The sequence below is a fragment of the Dendroctonus ponderosae genome, unplaced genomic scaffold, assembly GCF_020466585.1.
Source record: "Dendroctonus ponderosae isolate FM_Combo_2020 unplaced genomic scaffold, Dpon_F_20191213v2 Dpon_F_20191213_74, whole genome shotgun sequence".
In the NCBI taxonomy this organism is placed as follows: domain Eukaryota; kingdom Metazoa; phylum Arthropoda; class Insecta; order Coleoptera; family Curculionidae; genus Dendroctonus; species Dendroctonus ponderosae.
The window spans coordinates 1-24,442 of record NW_026018956.1 but is presented as its reverse complement, the minus strand read 5'-3'; the positions used below and the strand labels follow the sequence as shown (position 1 = coordinate 24,442).

General features: G+C 33.5%; 4 protein-coding genes across 10 annotated transcripts; 2 read left to right on the top strand and 2 right to left on the bottom strand.

Annotated features, from left to right (window-relative positions):
* Positions 1-944: 944 nt before the first annotated feature.
* LOC109540302 (actin-related protein 3) lies at positions 945-6,800 on the top strand. The gene is made up of 10 exons (XM_019908631.2): positions 945-1,104; positions 1,769-1,949; positions 2,252-2,458; positions 3,088-3,195; positions 3,369-3,468; positions 3,729-3,912; positions 4,029-4,171; positions 4,825-4,934; positions 5,121-5,204; positions 6,534-6,800. Exons 1-10 carry the CDS (start codon positions 1,058-1,060, stop codon positions 6,627-6,629), a joined length of 1,260 nt encoding a protein of 419 aa, XP_019764190.2. The 5' UTR covers positions 945-1,057; the 3' UTR covers positions 6,630-6,800.
* A 287-nt stretch (positions 6,801-7,087) lies between these two features.
* On the bottom strand, positions 7,088-14,614 carry LOC125505271 (E3 ubiquitin-protein ligase complex SLX5-SLX8 subunit SLX8-like). Of its 6 annotated transcripts, none has more exons than XM_048668751.1 (8): positions 14,508-14,614; positions 12,598-12,794; positions 11,027-11,193; positions 10,040-10,270; positions 8,159-8,256; positions 7,959-8,075; positions 7,819-7,903; positions 7,088-7,345 (listed from the first exon to the last, which is right to left on the bottom strand). In XM_048668751.1, exons 2-8 carry the CDS (start codon positions 12,761-12,763, stop codon positions 7,139-7,141), a joined length of 1,071 nt encoding a protein of 356 aa, XP_048524708.1. In that variant the 5' UTR covers positions 12,764-12,794; positions 14,508-14,614; the 3' UTR covers positions 7,088-7,138. The 6 variants fall into 6 exon arrangements, with proteins under 6 accessions (XP_048524708.1, XP_048524710.1, XP_048524706.1 ...); XM_048668753.1 differs by lacking the exon at positions 14,508-14,614 and adding an exon at positions 13,687-13,746; XM_048668749.1 differs by lacking the exon at positions 14,508-14,614 and adding an exon at positions 13,395-13,655.
* A 470-nt stretch (positions 14,615-15,084) lies between these two features.
* On the top strand, positions 15,085-19,603 carry LOC125505272 (chromobox protein homolog 3-like). Its single transcript, XM_048668755.1, has 4 exons — positions 15,085-15,237; positions 15,371-15,651; positions 18,420-18,665; positions 18,842-19,603. Exons 2-4 carry the CDS (start codon positions 15,376-15,378, stop codon positions 19,139-19,141), a joined length of 822 nt encoding a protein of 273 aa, XP_048524712.1. The 5' UTR covers positions 15,085-15,237; positions 15,371-15,375; the 3' UTR covers positions 19,142-19,603.
* Positions 19,604-20,025: 422 nt separating this feature from the next.
* Positions 20,026-23,644, bottom strand: LOC109540305 (leucine-rich repeat-containing protein 51). Of its 2 annotated transcripts, none has more exons than XM_019908637.2 (4): positions 23,431-23,644; positions 21,598-21,812; positions 21,032-21,208; positions 20,026-20,218 (listed from the first exon to the last, which is right to left on the bottom strand). In XM_019908637.2, the coding sequence occupies exons 1-4, from the start codon at positions 23,513-23,515 to the stop codon at positions 20,069-20,071; spliced, it is 627 nt and encodes a 208-aa protein (XP_019764196.1). In that variant the 5' UTR covers positions 23,516-23,644; the 3' UTR covers positions 20,026-20,068. The 2 variants fall into 2 exon arrangements, with proteins under 2 accessions (XP_019764196.1, XP_019764197.1); XM_019908638.2 differs by lacking the exon at positions 23,431-23,644 and adding an exon at positions 23,265-23,417.
* Between the last annotated feature and the right edge of the window lie 798 nt (positions 23,645-24,442).

Here is a 24,442-nt window from a genome sequence, read left to right as displayed (position 1 = left end):
CAAGAACCTGCGTAGCGTCGAGTCAAGTTTCAAACTTGAGATGTCGTGTAGTTGAGCCGAAATAATTTTTAAATCAATAAAATAAACAAGAAATAGTTCGATTCGCCATGAAGTTTTTGACAAAAGATCATAATTTTTGGCGGCGAAAAAGTGTTCGGTCCTCACATAATGGCAAAGTTCGAGTCTCCCGGCCTCCAAATTCAAGATTTACTGAAACATATACAAAAAAACCATCAGAACAGCGGTAGGTTTTATATAAAATAACGAATGTGTGCGGATACCTAACTAAAAAGATGTAAAGAGAAAAATTTAGGCCGCGAAACCCTAATGAATTATGGGAAAAAATTGAAGAGACTGAAGGGATTAGCTAAAACCCATGTCCCATGCATCCGTTTATACGATGATACGAAAGAGTTTCTATTGGTTGGGGATCTGTCAATTCGTCCGTCTTCGTATGAACTGGCAGATCTGCAACCAATAGAAACACTTTCGTATCATCGTATAAACGGATACATGGGACAGAAGCTTAACACCAGAATTACCACCTCTGATCTGAACACCAGATTTTTTTCAAATATTGTTCTCTATTCTATTGTTCTTAATATGATTAATGTTAATAAATTAATTTATTATTAATATTTTTTCAAATTGAATAAATTTTCGAAAGTAAATTGTTTGGTTACCAATACCAAAATACTTAGTACCATTCTCCCGATATTTCAAAAAAGATCATTTCTTTTGAAGAACTGACCATCAGTAGCAAAGGAGCCAGACATTTTTTGTTAATAAAAGTTATACAAAGAATATCGCAGTATCCTTTTGATCATGTGCTTACAGGACACCCTGTATATTTATTGTAGGATTTTCCGATATTCTTGTCTTTATCTATGATATACATTATCACTTGACAACATTGTTTCGGTAGTTTGACCAGTGACAAGCACTTGTCTCTGGATTGACAGTTTAAGGTGTGGTTACAGTGGGGGTGAGTGATGACTGATGACCGATAATAAATAAACAGTTTCAATTTAAGTAAAAATCGAAAATTTTGGTGAAAATGACCGACGGAAGGCTTCCAGCATGTGTTATTGATGTGGGAACAGGGTGAGTACAGACTTAGCGTTGGCCAGAGTTGCAAAAGCTACAACATCTAGCTGCGTATGCTAATTTATGACTTCACAGCTAAATTACAGTTTTTTTCAATCATTAAGGGAGTTTTTCATGTATACGTACATCATATTCGTATAACTATACGTTGGGGTGCATAAATTAATTAATCGGAGGAAAGAGAGTGCAGATTGATGGGGGGCATCGCAGTTGTGAATTTCTTTGCTGATAAGCTCCGCTCCCAAAAGTACTTCTACGTGGACTAGATAGTTTTTCATATTTATTTGACTATTTGGGGACAGATTCTGTCAAGTTAGTTTTTGTCTACATAACACAGTAGTTTTAAGGTTGTTAACAATTAACTCATACTGGGACTGTTTCTTGAAGTATGCTTAAATGTGCAACTTGAAGTCCTCGGCAGTTTTCGTCGGTAAAATGCCGGCAATTCCACTAATTTAAGAAATTGAATAGTATGAATTTTTTTGAAATTGTTATTTCAGCAGATCAGACATTATTCGGTTAATCTTTGATTTCTTTTTTGTCATTAAAAATGTAATTTTTTTCATAACAATATCTGTACTTAGAATAGAAGCAGTGTAAAGGCAAATTCAAAATATTGTAAACAAATGGTCACTTTACACAACCTAATGTTTTGTTTCAGTTATACGAAACTAGGTTTTGCCGGCAATCGTGAACCTCAATTCATTATCCCTTCGGCAATTGCCATAAAAGAAACTGCTAAGGTAGGGGAGCAAAGCAGTCGACGGCTAGTTAAAGGTGTAGAAGATCTAGATTTCTTTATCGGAGATGAGGCCTTTAATGCCACTGGTTATGCAGTTAAGGTAAGTGATAGATTGGATGGAATCAAAAATAGATAAATGCAACTAAATTTCATTGAGAGTATTGTTTGCTAACTATAAAGTAGTTAAATAGCTCTAAAGTAGTTTACCTTTATTTAAATTATCACCGGGCATAGACTTTTTTTTAACACATCTCTTCATTGAAAGGCAGCCTAGCATTAGATGCACTTGCGTACCTTTTAAATGCCATAAAATTGATTATTTATTATTCACTAATTTTAATAATTTTGATTAGAATATTTTGCAATTCATAATCGTGATGATAACATTTGTATTTTATTTAGTATCCCGTTCGTCATGGTTTGGTGGAGGATTGGGACCTTATGGAACGATTCCTGGAACAATGCATTTTCAAGTATCTGCGAGCGGAGCCGGAAGATCATTACTTTTTGCTAACTGAACCGCCACTAAACACTCCGGAAAATCGGGAATATACAGCTGAAATTATGTTTGAAAGTTTTAACGTTCCTGGATTGTACATCGCTGTTCAGGTCAGTACGCAGAACTGGATTATTTTGAAAATCGTTAAATGATTTCAATTATACCAACAAAAAATTTATATGCAAAGTATATTTACTGGTAAAAATTAGGTTGAACACGCCCACGTGTTCAAACGAATGTGAAATGAAGTGACGGTTTCAATATTTATTTGAATCGAAGTTAAACAGTTATTTTATGCTGGAAATTGGGGATCATTTCAATTTAAATATTTTCTGAAACTACAATAAGTAGGTATGTTTCAATTTAATTACACTCTTCAATTATATTTGCAATTACACACAATTACAGTTGTTGAACACAGACTAAAAATATTTACTTTAATAACAAATTTTGAGTTGCAAAAAAATATGAATAGTAGGGACTTAATTATTTTATTTTTTCTTTCTTACTCTTCTCTTTTTCTTTCTTTATTAGTGCATATTTATCACTCATTGTGTATATTTTTTTTTCTTTGCTTCGAAAACGTCTTCAACATTTCCACTAGCTATTATTATACGAGATTATATTAGCTTGTAATTGTTTCTGGTTAATTGTGTATTTTGTGGCCTCTTTAAGCTGAGTGTAATATACAGGATGCTGTAATTACGTTATTTTATAATGTTTTTATCTTAATTTATAGGCAGTGCTAGCTTTAGCAGCCAGTTGGGCAAGCAGAAGTCTAGCAGAAAGAACCCTCACGGGTATCGTGATTGATAGTGGAGATGGTGTTACTCATGTAATCCCTGTGGTAAGTAAATGGAACCAGGATATAAATTTAGTCGTTTTAATTATTAACTCCGATTCGAAGTAAATTTTTGATGTATGTTTTAAATCGTAATTGTAAGTTAAATGCAAAACTAGTACTAAAACGTGTGTTAATATAAAGTTTTATATTTAATAAATAATAGCTAATCTTTTCAGGCGGAGGGCTATGTGATCGGAAGTTGCATCAAGCACATTCCAATTGCTGGGCGGAACATTACTTATTTCATTCAGTCACTTCTGCGTGAACGAGAAATAGGTAAGTTCAAACTATATACTCATACAAACTGTAATAGAGCGAAGAAAAATTATGATTTGAGATGAGAACAAAAATTACATGTTTTTATAATCGTTAACAATATAGCACAGCCAACGCCGTGGTTTTTTGTCTCATTTTAAGCGCAACATGACCAATCGATTCTATACCTTAGTGTTTTATTAAAGAAACTAAGAAAAAAAATAGTAAAATCCTTAAATGTGTAGTTGTAATTTTGCTTATTTATTGTTTGTTTTCACTAGGTATACCTCCCGAGCAGTCTCTTGAAACCGCTAAAGCCATCAAAGAAAAATACTGCTATATTTGCCCGGACATAGCAAAAGAGTTCGCAAAATACGATTCCGATCCTGGCAAATGGATGAAAAAGTACGAAAGCACAAACGCAGTAACCAAACATCCATTTTCGGTGGACGTTGGATACGAAAGGTAAAAATTATTTGCCGTATTTATTCCGTAGTACTCCGATAATTAGTATGAAAAGTGAATAAATTTAAAAAGCGAAATCTGCGTCAAAATCATAAGATAACTGTTGATTGTCTTAGGTTTCTCGGCCCGGAAATATTTTTTCATCCCGAGTTTTCCAATCCGGACTTCAATGTGCCCATCTCGAAAATTGTGGACGATGTCATTCAAAACTGCCCAATTGATGTTCGAAGGCCTTTGTACAACAATATAGTATTATCAGGTACGTTCCATGTATTCACCAATTATATAGTTTATAAGAAGTAACACCGACTCACTACGGAGTCCTTTTAATCACCCGATAAATGAAGCCAATACAGTGGCAAGTTCAAGTATTGAGAAACGTATGATATTGTCGAAATGTTTCCGAATTAATGATTTAAACGTTTTGTCTGAATGATATGGCGGAATAGGTTTTTAATTTTGCAAGTAGTCTATTAGAAACATTTCCAAAATTAACAAGCAAAACTACCAGAAAATAATTGATGCTACTTTTTCTGCATTACATTTTCATTTCAGCAGCTAAAGACTTTGATGTACATTTGATTATTAATCATCGAATACTATTAGCTTTATATAATGCACGATATTTCCTTAAGAAATGACTTTTGACTACATCTCGCATAAAAAACACTTTGCGACTGCAAAACTAACTCGACTTTCTGTTCCTATAACATGTACGAGTATATTTAAAACTTGTTAAGTAATTAAATCTACTCGCAACAGCGAGTATTTTTGGTATTTCTTATCGACATATCATACAGTTTTCAAACAGATGGCGCGTAAAAAACACCCAATTATTTTTATTGTTGTTTTCATAAATTGAAAGCGAAATACATAGTTGTTTCATAGATTTATACATTTCTATGCTTTTAGGTGGTTCGACAATGTTTAAGGACTTTGGCCGCAGACTGCAGAGGGACATTAAGAAGACTGTCGATGTCCGTCTAAAGTTAAGCGAAACGTTAGGTGGCGGCCGATTAACGGTAAGATCCTGAAAGCAGTGCGTTTTTCGCACACGTACAGCGGTAATTAATCATCGCGATTCAAGCGAATTATAATAATTAAATTCTATTTCAAATTTTTGCTGCTTTTTTTAGCTGTACAACTTGAAAAATAGGACCTAGCTCTATGGTGATTTCAATATTCCAAATATTATATGTTTGTTTCAGCCCAAACCTATCGATGTGCAAGTGGTGTCCCATCATATGCAAAGATATGCTGTATGGTTTGGTGGAAGCATGCTGGCATCAACTGTAAGTATCTTTGCAACTGCATTGTATAGTTATAAAAAAGTGGCATTTATGGCCGTATGCACCGCCAAGCTCCCTAATCCCGATTAACTAAACGCGTTTAAGAACTAATCTGGTTTAAGAACCCAGCTGATATGCACCATTGAAATTCAGCCGTGGATTAGTTAAACCCTTTAAGGATATGGCAACCGTAAAAAATATATCGAATTCTTTTCGATAAAGTTAACGGAACAGAACATATAGACTGGAGCGTCCTCAAACGATTTTATAAAAATAAACACCCTGACTTGACCCGAATTAATATGGAGTTGTATAAGTTTTCAAAGCGAACAAGCAAAACACTATTTCGAAGCCGCCACGAAATTCGCCATTTTCTAGTGTAGCCTTCAATCTGCAACTATTAAAACTTATTGAATCCTTTGTAGTGCAAAGCCAATCAGCAACAATGTCCTTAATTTTTAACGCGTTAAGTATTCATTAATGCGTGCGATAAATATTTTCATTTGAAGGCATTTTAATGTATTTTGTCCTTAAATCTGCGATTGCATTAGATTTTTTCTTAATAGCTCTAGTGACAGATGTTTAATGAATTGCTGAAAATGATGAGCATACAAGAATAAAAACGAAGAGCTTTTAAAATTTTGTTTATGGGTGATAAATTGTTATTTCTGTAAAAAATAACAATTAAGTGTTTTTAACACGAATAATTTTCATTCATTCATAGAATAAACGAATTATTTGGATAACTTTTTGGATTTTTGTCATTCTATATTTCCAATTTATGTGCTACTGGGATATTCTAGAAGGTGGCAAATTTCTTCTAGCAATCTAAAAACGACTGGTTTTGTTAACCGGACGAGCCTATAAAAACAATTCGTCTAGTGTATCAAAATAATTGAACCGAGTTAGTTGTGTTCTTGGAAAACCATAAGCAATTATTTCTTAAATATTTTAACATCATCCAATATTATTTCATCTTCCTAGTTAATTCTCGAACTTGCTAGGACGAAAACAAAACTCTCAATTTCAAAGGTTATGTTATGTATTTAGTTTAAATATCTAGTTAGACTAACAACTTAATTCTCCGACTTGGCGGATTAACGTTAAACGCGCTTCAAGTCAAGTAAAACTGTCGACGGTGCATACCATTTATAATTTTTAATCCGGTCGAACGCATAATCCCGATTAAAGTCTGTCGGCTAAAGTTGAAATCGACTTGCAATGATTTTTTTTGCGAAATTACCATATGCAGAACGCAAAAAAAGCCCTACTCATTACCTCCTTTGTATAATTGCATAACTATTAGCTGAAGCAAATTTTAAATTTTTCTAGCCTGAATTTTACACCGTTTGCCACACCAAAGAGCAGTATGAAGAGTATGGACCTAGTATTTGCAGGCATAATCCAGTTTTCGGTACGATGACTTAGACTGTGCTCAATGTAAGCTGGAACTAAATTTTGTCATCTTTTGTATTATACGAATTTTATCTATTAAATTAAATATATACATAGCAAAAACTTTCTGTGGAAATTATCAAGTAAAAAACTAGTTCTTCGAATTGTTATGTTTCGAGTATAATCCTTGAGAATAAGTTCTTACTGCTGTCTTTTTTTTATTTTACACTGTCCTTGCCATTCAAAGTGTGTAATATTTTTGCAATAGAAAAAAATGTTATTTCTGAAAATGTAGCAAAATGGTATAAGCAATTTCAACAACGTAATTTCCACAAGCTTCACAAATTTCCACATTCATTTATGAGCAAGAATTAAAAAAAAATCCACTTGTATTCTGCAGTGTCTTCAGTTTTATCAAAGTTAAGTTTGTATTCATCAGATGGCTTCCTTTATCTATTCCTAATTCCCACAAACACTATTCAAACAATAGGTTGTAAATTCATAATTTTATTGGAAAAGAAGTATTTATGTAAGACTCATGCCTATATGTAAATTGCATGGTACTTGGCTTTGTTGAGTTTCACACGACATGATGGACATTTCTTTGTCGTTTTCATTACTTGGTTTAAACACTGCCTGCAGAATATATGACCACAAAGTGTTGCCATTGCCTGTCTACTACCCCCTAAATTTTCGAGACATATAGGGCAAGTGGGCACCTCCTTAACCGGAGTATCTGGTTTCTTTGCCTGCAAATATAAATGACTTATAAATAAACTTATTTGTAAGTTTAATTTATAATTATATTGATTTAATCAGAATTTAATCGAAGAACCAGTGAACATTTTAAACCGATATTTTCAATAGTAGATATTACTAGGTAAATACTTTTTGGTTTTTTATTCGAATAATATAAGGACATATATTGTTTTCTGATTAAATACAAAGGAAAACAGTTAATTATCCAGCGGTATTTGGCGTAATTTTATATTATAGCTGTAAGTAATTATATTTCTGATAAATTAACCACTGATATTTTAGTTGAATCCTTGGTAGGCATCCAATAAACAAAAAGGGAAAAAGTTATATAATTATCAGGGACAATGCTTTCGACGATATTTCAAAACTTTACAAAAGTTTATTGTAACAATGGGTGATAAGAAATGAATTAATTAATTCTGAAAGTTAACGAGATAAGAATAAAATATAATGGTCTTGTTACCTCAGGTTCCTTTGGTTGCAATACTTCTGCATATGATGTAACGTCATTCAAAATTGCATTTGCATTCTTCTTTAAGTCGTCTAAACTGTAATTTGAAATAAGTAGTAATGTGTACATTGTACACAAGCTCCAATTTTAACCTGAATATGTACCTTAAAATGGACGATGATTTATTGGAGTGGTCAAGATCTATAACATCGCATTCATTTAAAATATCGTCCACATATGATAGAAGATCGGTTGCATTCTTTTTAGGTCTGGAAAGGATAGAATTCTTTAAATTTCGTCATATTTGTAAATAAATGTCTTTCTTATAGAATCGATCATCAGGTGCACCTACTTTACAGTCAAGCTATTATCAGTAGCATTTGATATGTTCGTGGAGCTTGTGCTTGAAAGCAACTGTTCATTCTGTGGTCCATAAGTAACAAACGAAACCTGAAAAACATTTCTACATTCGGTAAAGTTTTTCGTTTAATTTAGCCCTGTACTAAGCCATTTGTGTTTTGCTGAGCATATACAGGGTGTCCGTTTTTGGAGCTCAACCATGGGTATCTCGGTAACCATACTAAACTAGATACGAAATTGGTTAAGTTGCGCAGTCTAGAGTTTACTGAAATGTCCAACAAAAATTTAAACAAATTCTGCTATTTCCGGAGACGCGGAAAAAATCGAAATTCGAATTCGAAGGTTATTTGACTCTGAAATGTAGAATGAATAATACTTCATCATTGCAATTTTTCTCTTCTACAACAAACACTCACTGTTTTGTTGTATCAACTTAATTTCGCTTTTTCTAGGCCTAGAAAACGTGTTCAGAGAACAAATGAGAATGAAGTGAAAATTTTACAGGTGGTGAGTGAAATGTTAAACTCTCATCATGTTAATCTCTCATAAACGGTAATGAATTAAATTCTCAATTAGATTCAAGATWATYATGCTACTTGAACAAGAAGCTATAGCAGGAGAAATTAACRTATCTATCAGGCAGTGTGGAGAGTCTTGAAGAAACAAATATCGTCCGTTTAAAATTCAAATCACCCAAGTGTTGCATCCAGGAGATACCGATCGGWAGATAGCATTTTGTAGAAATATCATKACACTGATGTTCGAGCAAAATCCCTTTTTCTTTTTAATGTGATTTYACGGACGAGTGTAAGTTTACAAACTCAGGCATGTTCAATCGTCACAATAAACATGTCTGGTTTACTGAAAATCCACACGAACACCAAGGATGACGACCACAAACACGTTTTGGGCTAAATGTATGGGTTGTATTACATGGCGATACGATCATTGTCCCGCACAGATGGGTGAAACATTGAAATAGTTCCGGCAGAGACATTTCCAACAATGTGCACATACGTTGGTCGGCATGATCACCAGATATTTCCCCTTTGGATTATTATTTATGGGGAACTATGAAAAACCTCATTTATCAATCAGAACCTACCAATGTTAATGACCTGCCAAGGACCAAAATTAAAAGAAGAAACGTTTTAAGATCAATTCAAAATTTAAGAAGACGCATAGATCTGTGCTTGGAAGTGGAGGRTGAACCCTTCGAGCACCTCTTATCATTTTCTTAATTTACAGGTTTCTCMGTATAGTTTCTTTATCCTATGTAAATTTATATTACACTTTTTTCCTTTTTTTATCCTACTCAAACAGATACAGAAACTGTCTAAAATATGTTCATTAAACAAAAGAGTGGGTGTTATTCCAACGCACTCTTTCATTGTTTCTCTCTCTCTTTCAGAATTTTGTTATTTTCACCCAACAGCAAGACTGAACCTTAACATATCATCGTCGTAATCAAAGAAAAAGCTGAATTCAAACATGTAAAAATCCAAGASGGCGYCCATAARAAAACACAATTTTGATGATKKTTGTCGAGAATCCATGTCGGATTTTAGATACAACATCGCCACGTTGTAGAAGAGAAAAAGTTGCAATGATGAGGTATTATTCAATTTAAATTTCCTCGCCAAATAAGTTAAGGAAAAAATAAAAACTATTTTTTAGAATTTCTATTTTTCTCGGATATCTCCGGAAGTAGCATTTTTGGCATTTTCAATGAGCATTTTAGTAAGCTCTAGACTGCGCAACGTTGCCCCAATTTAACCAATCTCGTACTCTGGTTACCGAGATCCCCATGATTGAGCTTCAAAAACGGACACCCTGTATCAATTCAATCAATCAATCAAAGCTTAGATATTACCTTAAAATTAGAATTATCCAATGTGCGTTTTTCGTCTTCGCCTTCTGAATCTGATAAAATCGTATAAAAGTCTTTGGGCTTTGGCTCCGATGAACTGGTGACACACGCTTTCTTTTTACGCGTTTCCTCCTCGGACAAACCTTCATCGCTTGACTCTAGTGCCTTGAAAACATTATCGATCTTATTGTGAATACTGGCCTCATACGTTTTTGTTTGAGCAGCGTTTGGAGCCTAAAATAAATCATACTTTTATGTTTMGTATTGATTCGTTTTGCAAAACKTCAACATCACAAGATATAATTTTTCCATAAGGGTKTKATACARGCTWTATGTGAGGAACAAATAAAAAATCTAGTGTAAAATAAGTAAGAGAAACCAACTTTAYGCACCAAATATTAATGGCACGTACCCTCTTGGCCGCAACTACTCGTAATATCTCTTTAAAGAWMTGAAGTGAAAAATAATTTACGATTGCATTGTATAACGTSACACTTGATAAAGTTGTTAGCGACGTATAAAATAAAAAATATTGCAACTTCTTCWTAAATTWATTTTTTAATGAGTGGGGCTTTGATAACTAACAGTAATGAATTTTGACTAGTGAGCTTTCAAGCACATTTCATAAATAATTGGCATTACCTCATTAGGCCTGGGTAAGTCAGTGAATTTTGAGGATTTGGTGCAGTGCGACACAAATGGCTTTCTGCGCCAACTCAACGCACCGGGGCACTAACTCAGTTCCATTGCTGGGAAACATTACTTACAAAAAATGAGGTGACTTTTTTAGTTGTTAGAATAAAGTGGTAAAATGTTACTCATAAAAATGGATAAAAAAAAATTACATGTTAAAATTTCAGTCTCGGGTCTCGTTAAGCTTATAATCCGCTTTAATAAATGAGTTATAACTCATGTACAGACGACTTATTAATTCTGAGAGCGGCAACAACTCAAAAGTGCAACTGAACACAGTGTTACCCAGGCCTATACCTCATTATCGGAATCCAAATCTATAGTAGTGGATGGAGCTGCTGTTGTTGATTTGGTTTCAGTATTTTTTCCATTCCTTTGTCTAGACTTGCTTTGAACTGAGCTCGTACTTCTGCTTGCAGCTTGTTTATTGGCCTTTGAGCGACAATTTTGATCATCACATTGACCTGACGTAGAAAAATATGTGCAATTTAATTTCAAGAATAACTTAGAGAATGCAATTAAATTACTTGAAATGTACAGGGTGGTTTTTTAGTGCGATAGAGTCCGTTTTTAGTGCGATAGAGTTATTTAATTTCCGTTGGTGTTGAACTTTCGAAAAATAGTTTCATATAAAAGTTGTTGACGCACAAAGTGCGCACAGCTTCAAACGCTGCATATGCACCGTAAATTGTTTTTCTTACTTGCGACGTTGGCAGATTATTGCCATTTTAGTAAAATTTCGCTTAAAAACATGGTATCTAAAAATTCATTGTAGAAACAAAAAAAAGCAGTTTTACAAAAAAATACGTCTTTCCAATCACCACAGATCCATTAAGAATTCTAATCAACCAAAATATCAATACATTGTACAGGGTTAACAATATGGACTTCAATATAAAACTTTTTAACGCAATATAACTTTTGTTTTTCAAATGGAAGTACCTGTCATTAGATAGACAATTTACAAAGTTACAAATTTGCATTTACACTTTAAGCTGTGAAATCAACCGTTTTCAAATTATAATTTATTTTATTTAAAAATTTCAAAAAGTTGGCTATGGAAGTGAATAAATAAGTGTCAAAATTTGAATTGCCACGTTTAATTGATCATTTACCTAATTATATCAAGGAAATTTTGTGGTATTTACGTGATGGAGCTCCAGTTCACCATACAGCTCAAATTCATGAGTACCTAAATAATTAATTTCCTGAGAGGCAGAGGTGGGCCTGTTCAGTGGCTACCTCGTTCAGCCGATTTAACAAAAATGGATTTCTTTTTATGGGCTTACGTCAAAAACGAAATTTATAAAATACCTCCAACTACAAAAGATGACTAAAGAACCGAATCACCACTGTTTTTAACCAAGTATTAATAATATTGTTTTGAACTGCGATAGCGATTCATTTCAAAAACGTAGATATTAATAGTTGCTTAAATGTTAACGGAAATCATATTGAACATTTACTTTAAAATATCACTGTAGATATAATTTTATTTTWATTTTAATAGACGTCTGCAGTTTTATTGCATTTTTTGGTATGAAATTCCATGCATTTTATAAAACGTTGCACTTTTCTTCATTATTATGTCAAGTMTCATCAAATTTTTACACTTATTTAATTAATTCCATAGCCACCTTACAAAATGTAACAACTTTTTGATTTTTTWAAATAAAATCATTTATAATTTAAAAACCGTTGATTTCACACCTTAAAGTGTAAATTCAAATTTGTAACTTTATAAATTCTACTTTTAGTTCGGCTTAACAGCCTTAAATGTTGATGAAAAAATATTGTACTAATATTCCACAAATCGGGAATGCCACAAATTAAATTTTTATTTTTCAAGTGTTAAAACTATTACTTACAGGACGGTTTTCTTTTGTTGGTGGTCGGCTTTTTTGTTCTAGGTGCTCTATGAGAGGCAAATATACTTAATAGACTGGATACCATAAAAGCATCAAATTCATCGGATGAATCAGGATCATCTACATAATTTGCTGCACGTTTGGTTTTTCGGCCACGTCTAGACATTACGTTCGCTGACAAGAGTTGCGCTGAATTTCTTTGAGAGATCAAATACGATTATTATTTACCCCAATCACACGTGTTTCTTCAATGCAGTACAAAATTTCTGAGTTCTTATTCTTGGACTAATAAAACCGATTATCTGGAGTACCTTTTCTCAATCTAGTTCAGAATTGACCACTCAAAGCACCGGACTTTAGTAAACCTTTTGACTTTTTTCGTATGTGCTCTGCATTGTACTATCGGTTGGAGAGAGATTAATACAAGTATTTCACTTGTTTTTTGTTCAAATTAAATATAAATACTTACATGTTATTATTTGCTTCTTTGAATTATCAACAGTTTTCAATTTAGAAAATTCATGTTGGCCAAACAGTAAAAATTCATTATTTTAAACGTTGGCTGCAAGTGAGTGCAACGCGAAATTCTATTTGCCTAATAAGGAAGCTCACAAATGTTCACTTACCAAACTTAGATTCTTAACATTTTTGACATCCAGTATTTCTGGAACTACGTGCCTGAATTAGAACTGAATGTTCTGTTATTTAAATTTTCAAAAATAATTTTATGGTTTGCTTAATTGTTATTTAATTTTGAATAAGTTGAAACGAGTACCAGAAGTAAAACATATACATACGTGCGGAGGAACATATCTATACATAAACCAAATAATAAAATGTAGGTATTATTAAAACAAAGGCGGAAAGACCGCAATGGTCGATAGCCTTTTCACCGAATAAAGATGTTGCGGTTGTAAAACAAATTAATACACTGCGAACTGTGAAGTAAATTCAACCCATAGCTTAAAAATTCCCTAACTTTTCGACGGAATATTTTCTCAGTCGGTGGCCTGATTTGATAATTTTTTTATCGAATTATGGCTATTTTCGGACAAAATCTAAGTTTTAGTAAGTAAACATTGTACCTACATATAGTTTGAAATACTCTCATGTTTTCCTGGTCAACGTTTAATTCACAACAATCGAGTTCAGCCGTTTTGGACAAGTGCTGAATTCTTGAATGTCGTGGTACAAAAACCACCAGAACTTTTTATTTGGTAGATCGAATCAGTTCTTTTTTTTGGTTCATGCACTAATCATTTATTCACAATTTTGTGCTCTTTATAAAATATTGAAGCATTCATTCATAATTCACCATCTGTCCAAAACGGATGAACTCGATTGTTTCATCAAAATTTGAGATTTACATAAAAACAAATTTGGAATTTATGGGACACCCTGTATATGATGTTAAATTTTCATGTCTTCTGAGTTATTTGGATCTTTAGTCGTATGTTTATTCTTCGAGATATTCATTTTTTGATTCGGTCACATTCTCGATCCGGAATGAACTTAACTTTTATTTACTTGCGAATAAATTTTCTGGCGAAAAAGGCTGCGCGAACATCATGCCATTATAAGTTGATGGCTCAGTTTAGTTTGCCAATCTGTGCTCTTAAAGTTTTCGTTTTCCTAAGGAGGTTTTCACGCCTAAGGATATTTTTTTCTATTTTGTTTCTCTATGGAGTTACATGTACGTAACAAAATAAACAGTTCAGCTCAATTTGTACATCCTTCTTCGGACTAAAAAACCGTTTTTAAACTTATTTAACTGAGCAAAAGTACCATTGAAGGTAAATATTTAACACAAAGAAATTATGGGTCGTACAATCCAGGTAGTGATTTATTAGCTAGAAATCACTTATCACTCAACCATCGAAGACCCAGGATAAATTAGGGTAGTTACTTACTTTTAAAATTGCTTCAGTTACTATATAAAATTAACTTTTCCCCACTTCTCACGAAACATTCACAACGAATCAGATTAGTGTTTGAAGTTTGAAGTAAAACCGACTGTCCTATGTCATATCTTCCACTTTATCATGGTGGGGGAAACTTACGAAAAACAAACGTCTCTATTAAATCCAGTGATTTTCTACATTTATTGTATACTATAAAACTCACTGATTAAATCATAGAAAAAAACAAATGGTTAATAATCAAACTCAAAATCATAATTAAGTTACCAAACTGTATTTTGTTGCTTTCATATTTTACTCATGCACTTTCAGTCAACATAACTGTTGTAAATTTCAAAATAGAAGTTACAGTTATGGCACTGAATAGTTTGAGCCAAGTGATCGGCATAAAATCATATAACATATAGAAACAATGAACTGTATACAAGTACCTTAGTACACAGTGCATTGTATAGAAACAGTATTTATGAACAAAAGTGAAGGCGGAAAAATTTGGGCGCGTCAGTGACGTCGACTGTATCTCCCCTTCGCCAAAATCTACATGATGTTGGTAGCATTGTAGATTTTCGTTTGGTAGCAATGACACAAACGTTGTGCCGCCATCGCCATTTCGTTAGATAGCTTCAATTTAACGCGGTTCATAATTTGTTCATAGTTCTTTAGTTATTGCTGTAAGTTATTAAAAATCTGGTAACGGACTGTTCGAATCGAAACACTGCAGGTCAGTATCGTCTTAAATAAAGCAATGTTTCAGTTAAAACGACTTAGTGTATATGCTAAGTATACGTTTACCCCCAAATACCAAGATCCCGGTATAGTAACTATGTTCATTTAAACGTCTGAAACTGTTGCAGTGAAAATGAGCAAATTAAAAAAATCAGACAGCAGCAGCGAGAGCGAAGAGGAATATTCCGTGGAAAAAATAATTGATAGGCGAGTGGTCAAAGGCAAAGTAGAATATTTCCTGAAATGGAAGGGGTACAGTGAGACCGACAACACTTGGGAACCGGAGGAAAATCTGGACTGCCCTGATTTGATTCAAGAATTCGAACGGAACAGGAGAGCCAAAGGAGCTAAAGACAAGAAAAAGATAAAGGATTCAGAGGATTCAGACTCTAATGTTGACGATAAGAAGGCAAGTTGCTTTTCAACCAAATGGTCTAATAATCGTATGCTAAATGAGCTCTAATAATACACTGTGTCCAAAATAAGAAGAGCCAGTATAGGGATATCGGAAACCATGAATGATACGAAGTTGGTTAGATGGGAAAAAGGTTGAGCATTTAACAGTCTAATAAAATAGCGCTTTCCAATCTTTTATACAAATTTTTGTTTCAAAGCTCGAGCAAGATCGACTACATTTTTACATGAGTTAACAATCAATGGCCGAGACTTTGTTTTTTAAAATATTCATTTAAAATGCAAAGTTGACTGTTAACATTTTTTATGTACCAACTCTTTGGTGGTTTTCAGCTGACTGCCTGACTTAAAAGCTACCCTTAAAAATGTAAACGAAATCCTAGCTTTACCTACTGCCAAAAAATACTTCTGGTTAATATCTAATCTACCAATGTATGGTTCACACACTTGAACAAGTAAGTGTTCAGTTCCTGGGAACCAAGGGATGGCACTTCACGTTAAGGGTGTCGTAGACAAGTCAAGTGCGGATCGTTAGGCCTGATATAACTCATGGCAACTTTAATAGATACCTCCCATCTTCTCAGTTTTTTGCCTCGACGTTTCGTTTTCAAAAAATCGTTAGCAACGTTTTTTTTAAACCACCCTGTTTATTTGTTAGCAACATATGGACGTTTAGATATGTTTTGATCGGTTTTTTTAATAAGTCATCGAAAAATTGTAAACGCAGACATGTATTTGCAACGCTGGTACTCAGTGTAGGATATGTATTGAAATTCACTTGAAAAAACATATTAGCCTCCATTTCCAAACGCAAATTGACTCTATAACAGGTCTTAGCATCATATGGCGTCACACTTTCAAAAGCTGCAATAACCAATTTAAAGAGTTCTATTCAGTTGCAAAACTTAGGCCCATAAACATAATTGATATACCTACTCCCACAAAAAGAAATCAAGTGGAATGATATGGGATGATCGTGCTGGCGAAGGCGTCTCAGAATAAATGCTTAAATGTCTGTTGGAATCGAATCGACAGATATTCTCTAACTTTTCTAGAATTGGGGCCAGGTGCACGCAGCACATTAGCTTAGAAAAAGCAAAATTAACCTTTCGTCAAGCATTGCACAAATATTGCATCTTTCATCTCGAAATATATTCATTCGACTTCATAATCAAGTCGATATCAACAATGCTCTTACATTCATTCCTTATCGCAACTGATAGTTAAATACAATTGTTTATTGTTGTAAGAAAAATGTATCCATTTCGTCACACTTTGCTATCTGTAAACTCTTATTTAAAAGGAATTTTCTTTCAACACTGGTCAAAAATCTTAGCGCTCATCATCATCAAATATTATGGCCAGTTATTGGAAAAAGTCTAATTCACTGTTAACTAGGTATTAATATTGGCCGATCCAAGGCACACATTTCAGTATCTAATGACATAACGACTTTTAATATTAAAAATAGCCTTGAGAACTACCCGACTACCGACGACCGAGCCGAAATGACCATTTTTAGTGGAAAAATGGGTTTTAATCCAGTCCCAAATACTCACAAACTTAATAACATTTAGGGCAAGTAATGTGTTCAGACAGAAAGGTTTCCGACTATTAAATTGAATGCGAACACTCGCATAGACCTAAGCGGGTATCCCATGCATCCGTTTATACGATGGTACGAAAAAATGTTTCTATTGGTCAGAGATTTTAGACGTTCGTACGATCCCGATTTTTAGCTGTCCCATGTATACGATAACTTGCCGGATTCACAATTTTATTACACGGGCTTCAAGCCTGTGTCCCATACATCCGTGTAGACGATGATACGAAAATGTTTCTACAGTGGCGACAAGGCCAAAGCTCCTCCCATTCACTATTATGGGTCGAATCAATCTGGCACATATTTTGCATTGATCTGCATGACTCAAGTCTCTTTCTTTAATTTGAAATAATTGCCATAATATAAAACATTTTGCGATTAAATTAGTAACCAGCTAAAGATGAGTTTGTCTATATAAAATGCATTTCCTTGATAATTAAGTCAGCTGAATCGAGATGCAATTCAGTACGTAAAAATAATTGTTTTCAGCAATGGAAATTTAGGTTAGGTTTAGGGTTTCAGTCTTGTTCGTTCCTCATTATAAATCAAACATTTGTTTATAAGCGAGCGTATAATAGACCCACTTGTAACCATTACTGAGTAATGTTTATTGTATAGGTCCCAGGTATTAAAACACGCAAAACAAACATTATAAGATATTATTTGGCTTTATTCAATAAAAACATACATATAATTTCTGACGTCTAGACGCAATATGATACTCTATAAAATTCAGAAAGTAAAACGCGACTCCATAGTCTGCATAGAAAATAAAATAATTTCTGCACCAAAATGGCGAATTTAATCACGTGAAGGCCTTAATCAATAGAAAACCAGACTACCATTGTCGTCACTGTCTTGTATAAAGCCACTGTAAGTGTTTCTATTGGATATCTGTCAATTCGTCCGTATCGTCGTACAAACTGACAGATCTCCAACCAATAGAAACACTTTCGTACCATCGTATTAACGGATGCATGGGACACGGGCTTTATTCCAAATGTTTTATCAATTAATTTGTTGATAAGCTCTGGGCAAATTTACTTTACTTACTTTACTGAAACGGTCGGCTTTGCTTGCAATTGCTTCTCCGCTACTGATAGTTCACGGTAGATTTTAATAAGTTACGCGTAAAGTAAAATGTTTATTTGTAATGACAGAAAAAGAAAGCGAGGAGCCCTTCACCCGAATCTGAAGCGGAACCGAAAGTAAAACGACCGAGGAAAGACGTTTCGGACAAGGAGGATTCTGATGCTGAGGGAAAAGCCAAACAGAAAAAGCGAAAGTCTGATTCAAAACCGCAGTCTAAGAAAGACGATGAAAAAGCGAAAAAAAAGGTAGCCAGTAAGAAATTGGAGTCTGATTCAGATGAGGAAAAATCTAAGAAAGAATCCAAAGATAACGAAGTAAGTCAGAATTTTATAGGTAACACACAATTGTCCGTTCCTTGAAATGATCAAATGTTAGCCATATTACGGTCCCGGTCGTCTTTACGATATATACGCATTCACTTACTTCTTAACAATGATGTGTATTGTGAGTGTGAGGAATATTTCAAAATTATGTGTTCTTGGTCTTGCAGGTTGAGAAAGACTCAGATGAGGAGAATGTATCTGTTAAAGGCAAAGCGCGAAAGCGATCCGATGTAAAAGACAAGGGAAAGCCGTTATCGAGAAAATCGGGATTCGAAAGAGGTTTGGATGCTGAAAAAATTATCGGAGCATCTGACTCCACGGGAGATCTCATGTTTCTTATGAAATGGAAAGGAACGGATGAGACAGATCTGGTAGCCGCAAAAGAGGCCAATGTGAAATGTCCGCAAGTGGTAATCCAATTTTATGAGCAAAGGATCGCTTGGCACACGCCGGAAACCGAATCATAAGTTTACTGTAGTTCAGAAGTGCATATTATAATGTTTATTTTATAAGTTTGAATATTTCATTAATAAAGTAAGAATATTTACTTTTGTTTCAGTTTGCAATTTATGATTTAAGCAATGGCAGCGTGTTTTGTTGCTTTTATTCAAAAGTTGTAACTATTATTTTCAAAATTATACTGAAAAAAAAAATTCAATAAATAAAATGTATGAAAACCGTTATCGCGTGAATTACGCATTGCATTATTTAACAGGCTACAATCAACATTATTACAGGACATTGATAGGATAAATCGCGCCTCTGCTTCTAAACATAATAATAAATGACAATTACTATTTAGGAAGTTGATTGCAAATAACTGACTGTGACTGTTAGCAATTTTGAAATATCATGTGTATTAGTACTAAATAAGTTGAATTAAAATGGACAAAATGAACGGATCTTTCAATAATATATTATTTTGAAAAGTGTTTTTTATTGCCTCTGAGTTCCGATTTGGTCAAGTTATTTAGAAATCAAATTAATTGCTTTTTAAATTAACGGTTTGCGATTGAACATTATCAAAAAGATAATTTTTGGAAACAAAATGTAGTTTGATTTGTAGCTCTTTAAATATTTTTAATTAATCTGTCCTCTGTATATGTTGAAAGTCTAGACTGCGTTTTGTACATATAGTCTTTTCTTTTATGGTAACCTGATTTGTTTGGTGGAAGTTATCGTTTTCAATTAATTTCCCCATGAAGTTATTTGAAAGTCAAGAACATTGACTTGTTTCTTATATGAGCCGATCTGATATACGATTTTCGACAAACAGTGAGTATAAATCGAATGGTATGCAGCAAGTGATGCTGCTTATTTGCATAGATTCTAGATTGTAAAGAACATCGCATTAGAATAAGGACTTTAATGATATAAGTAAAATACAGATGAGATCAAGGATTTACTTCAGCAGGTTGTGGTTTGCGCTTCTCAGTCTCCGCCTTCTGTTTTTCTTTTTCTTCTTTAAACTTCTTTATAACCTCCGGCGGCATGGCGAACAATTTCTCGGTTTTAACAATGGGTGTGAAATCTAAATTTACTATCTAAAAACAATTTATTTAGGCAATGAATGAAAAGCCACAGAACCCCTGATCAATTTGTAGTTTCATATTTTATAGCGTGTTCATTAATTGGATAGAAGTTGTTGTTTTGACTCTGAATTTTGGTTTTCATGATAAGAATGGCAAAAAAGTTTTCTTGTGCAGCTCGAACCAAATGGAAAAATAAATGTAAGGATTGAGTTTGCTAGCATGTGTGAAAGATACACTGTTGTCTTATTTAAGAAAAAATATTTTGAGCCTTAGTACTTCTTGACTAAGGCTCCGAATATTTACAATAGAATTAATATTTTTTAATAAGTAAATTTTAGAAAGCTATTTTTTATTTTAATTAATTATTTTTTTAAGTATGCGTACGTTTGATCTATTGCTTTCAATGTAAGTGCGCACGTTTTGAGCTTTAAGCCTTCGAATGAAGTTATTTTTACTCCTTCATACATGCTTATTTCCAATAAATCATTTTTTTTTACTTGAAGAAGCACTTGAAGTACACAGTGTGTGTGGAAAACTATCAATTGCTTTACCACAAGTATAACTATTCATTTGGAAAATATGCGCAATTTGAGAAACATAATATATAAACATACATACATACACACATACAAATTTACGAAATAATGAACGCCAAAACTTGGCTTTGCAAGATAACAATACTTCTTTGTATTATTTCTTAAACTCAAATTTAAAAACATGGTCCAAATCCGTTTTTCACCCTTGTATCAAAAAATCTATTATCGAAGGCTCTTAAGAGCACGAAAGGTAAAGATTGCAATATTTTCTGTATCATAATATTCTTACTTGAGGTAGAACAGAGACCACGTAGTTTCTGTATCGAGGATGATTCGCTATTGGATTGCCATGAAATGTTACACTTCGCAATTCTGTTAGCGGCCGCAATTTATACACTTCGTTCAAGTCGTTGATACAGTTTCCATGAAAGTACAATATGGTTAGCTTTGGAAACTTCAGCAGGCTCTATAAGGTAAGCAATTTTAATTATAATAGCGCTCTTTTTGTGACCGTTTGAAAATCAATTATCAAAAACGCCCAGGTAGATTTAGGAAGTATCTTTATAAGCATAAGAAGAATTTGTGTGTATTTTAAAATATACAGATAAGAAATGAAAATTAAATTTCTAATTTTTAAAAAAAATGTAATTAATAGTTGATGTTGTTAACGACTCGAACAATGACCAGTAGAAATTATGTTGGCGGCTTTGAAGTATTCCATAGTTCCATAAAAATAATTATTGTCCTCACAGTGTCTTGCAATGAAAGCATAATTTCATATCAGCGAAGCTTAGATATTTGTTAGTTTTCTAAAAAGTTCTTCATGGGATTTTGCCTAAATTTAATGTAACTCACCTGTTCTTCAATTTCGGTTATGTAATTAAACGAGAAATCTATCCATCCAAGTTGGGCCGGATACTCGATTGTGGCATTTACCAACTCGTGAATATTTCTCGTACTCTTCAGTTTATTGTTGTTCAACCAGAGCGATTTTGTAAGAAATCGCTTTTCCGGGCCTCTATCCGGAACGCCACCCACTCGAGTGTACCGGACTCCTTCCAGACCAATGGCTGTATTTAAAACAAAAATAATTTTCTAAATAAATAACTTTCAATCCAATGAAGAGTGCACTTTGTTGCATTGTTCTTCACTAGACAAATTTTACGTGCTTTAAATCCTTGTAATTTTTTCCTTCCGTAAGATACTAAATGATATAATGCGAAATTTTCAGTAGTGACGAGTGGATTAAAATGAGTCACTTGGGCACGTCGATTTTTATTTTATACAAAAGAAACAACTGCTGAATTTTAAACGTTTGTGTTCCAACCGACCTGTCCTCACTGTATATACGAACTTATACAGGATTTCTGAACAAAAGCCAACCACGGTTTCCTGGAGTGAAGTCATGATTATTTCGTATAATTTGTGTAATTCGAAAGTGGATAACTTTCAAAGGACTCGGCGTAAAAGTTAAGAACGCATCTGAACCTTTGTTAGCACTTTCTTCTTCACTTCGTAAAATGTCGTTAGCACCTTCTAAGCACGTTGACAACTCGCAGCAAGAACATTTTTTTATTGCCCAGTTTTTATGATTAGAGGTGTGTTTGCGATACATTATTTTATCGAAAACGCATCGCAATTTATCTCGAGATATTAGAACTTTGAAATAATAGTTATTTATTAAGACACGATTTATTGTTAACTGATAGTGGAACACTATTTTTCTTGGGCCAACGTTTTCGTTATATTAGGGTTTTAAAAGGGGAACAGGGTGGTTTCAGTCTAAAGTATAGTAATGTCATTCGTGAAATTTAAAATAAAAGAGAAACCGACACAAAAGCAAAATCAAATATGAGACACGGGATGAGCACAATATTGTTCAGCATTAGATCAAAAAACAAAATCCACAATCATGACTCAGCTTGATTTTACTTTTGCGCCTTCCTCTTTTATTATCACAATTAATATTGCATTTTCAAATTGTTTTAGAGGTATTTTCCTGATTTTTAACTTCACTAGACATTCTTTAATTTTGAAATACCTATTTAAAAAAGAAGCGCTTCTACCAAGAGTACCTACCTTGGACTTTATTGCATGACAAATGTGTGCAATTCTAATAACAGAAAAAGCTCTGAAAATGATTTTCGTATGCCTGACTGCGATCTTTTCAATGTTCCTAGAAAGTATTGACGGATTTTCATATTACCACCCAAAACATATCGCCCGAAACAAAATTTAAAAGTGAAAAATTAAATCATTATGTTTTCATCTCAAGAATAGAATCTCTGAGATAGGTTTTCGTACAGGCACCCGTGAGGTTTTTACTCATTTTTTTTTACTATTATGTACTTGTCTAGTAAAAAAAATATTGTTTCATTATCTTCACAGAAGCTTTCATAATAAAGACATTAAAAAATCATACTTAAGATTCATCTGTTTGAGCAAAAATTGTCTTGAACAGCAGATTTACAAAGCACTAAGTGCTAGTAAGTGCACACTGATGAAATAAAATACAATCAAACCTGAGAGAAATTTTTCGGAATCCAAGTGCCGAATCCCATTGAAGGAAAAATCTGCTGGTGCACCGGGTGATATGCTCATTATATAAAAAAACAAATAAATAAAGAGCAAAAGCTGCTTTATTTGACTGCGTTGTCAATTTAAAAATAGACAATAGACCCAACAAACCTGTGATGCATGTCAACTTTTTAAAGGAAAAGTCCGCAGGTTTAGCTAATTCGAGCTTTTTCAAATATTGAGGCGGAATCGTCATTTCTGTAATTGCACGTTTAAATTTTCTTCATTGGCTGACTTGATTTATTTTTCACGCAAGTTTCGGATTTTATTCCATGTCATCGCAGAATATTTTATTTCACCAGTAATGATTCTAATTAGCTTAATATGCCTATCTGGTACCTTTATTGTTAGCTTGAAAAAATCGATGAAGCCCCATCAGAGTTGGTAAATAAAAAATTAATCCTGATATTCAATTGAAATATCATTAATGATAAAATTACATAGCTAAATATATTTTACTTTCTTCCGCGTATTTAACAATTTTATTAAATAGATTATATCTGTTCTTAACGGTTTATTCGGACTTGCAATGTTTTAGCGATCACTATCGAAGAACAACGGTCAGTCACCGTCACCATATATTGAAATATAGGGATTATTTACTGAGGAAAACATTTAGAACACTTAATTTCGATTTTTGGCGTAGAATGAGGCATATTGCCAATTCGCACTACATTTAATAACTCGAAGCTGTTAAGCTGGAGTTTGTAAGAAAATTAACATGAAAAAATAAACTACTGTTTTTCTTCCAAAAAAATCTGCTTTCGCACAATGAAGTTCTCTTGCTCGATCTTCTATCAACAGATAAAACTACCAGGCACAAGCAAAAATAAAATCCACTGTTTGTTCTACTACTCGTGGAGATCCTTCGGATCGATCTATCAACTAGGAGCGTTGATTGGCAAAATCATTACCTTTTGATTCAATAATCAATATAATTTTTTAAATATATTTGCTTACCGTGGCAAAGCCACAGGACATTTTAGTCAAGTCGTCTCCTTACAATGTCCTCGCCAGCTTCCAATAGAAATGGATCTCCCGTCGCTCTGTAGAGGTACATTATCGACTCTACTAATTCAGGCCTCAACGGGTAGCTTTCCTTGCCTGCTCCAGCCTCATTTTG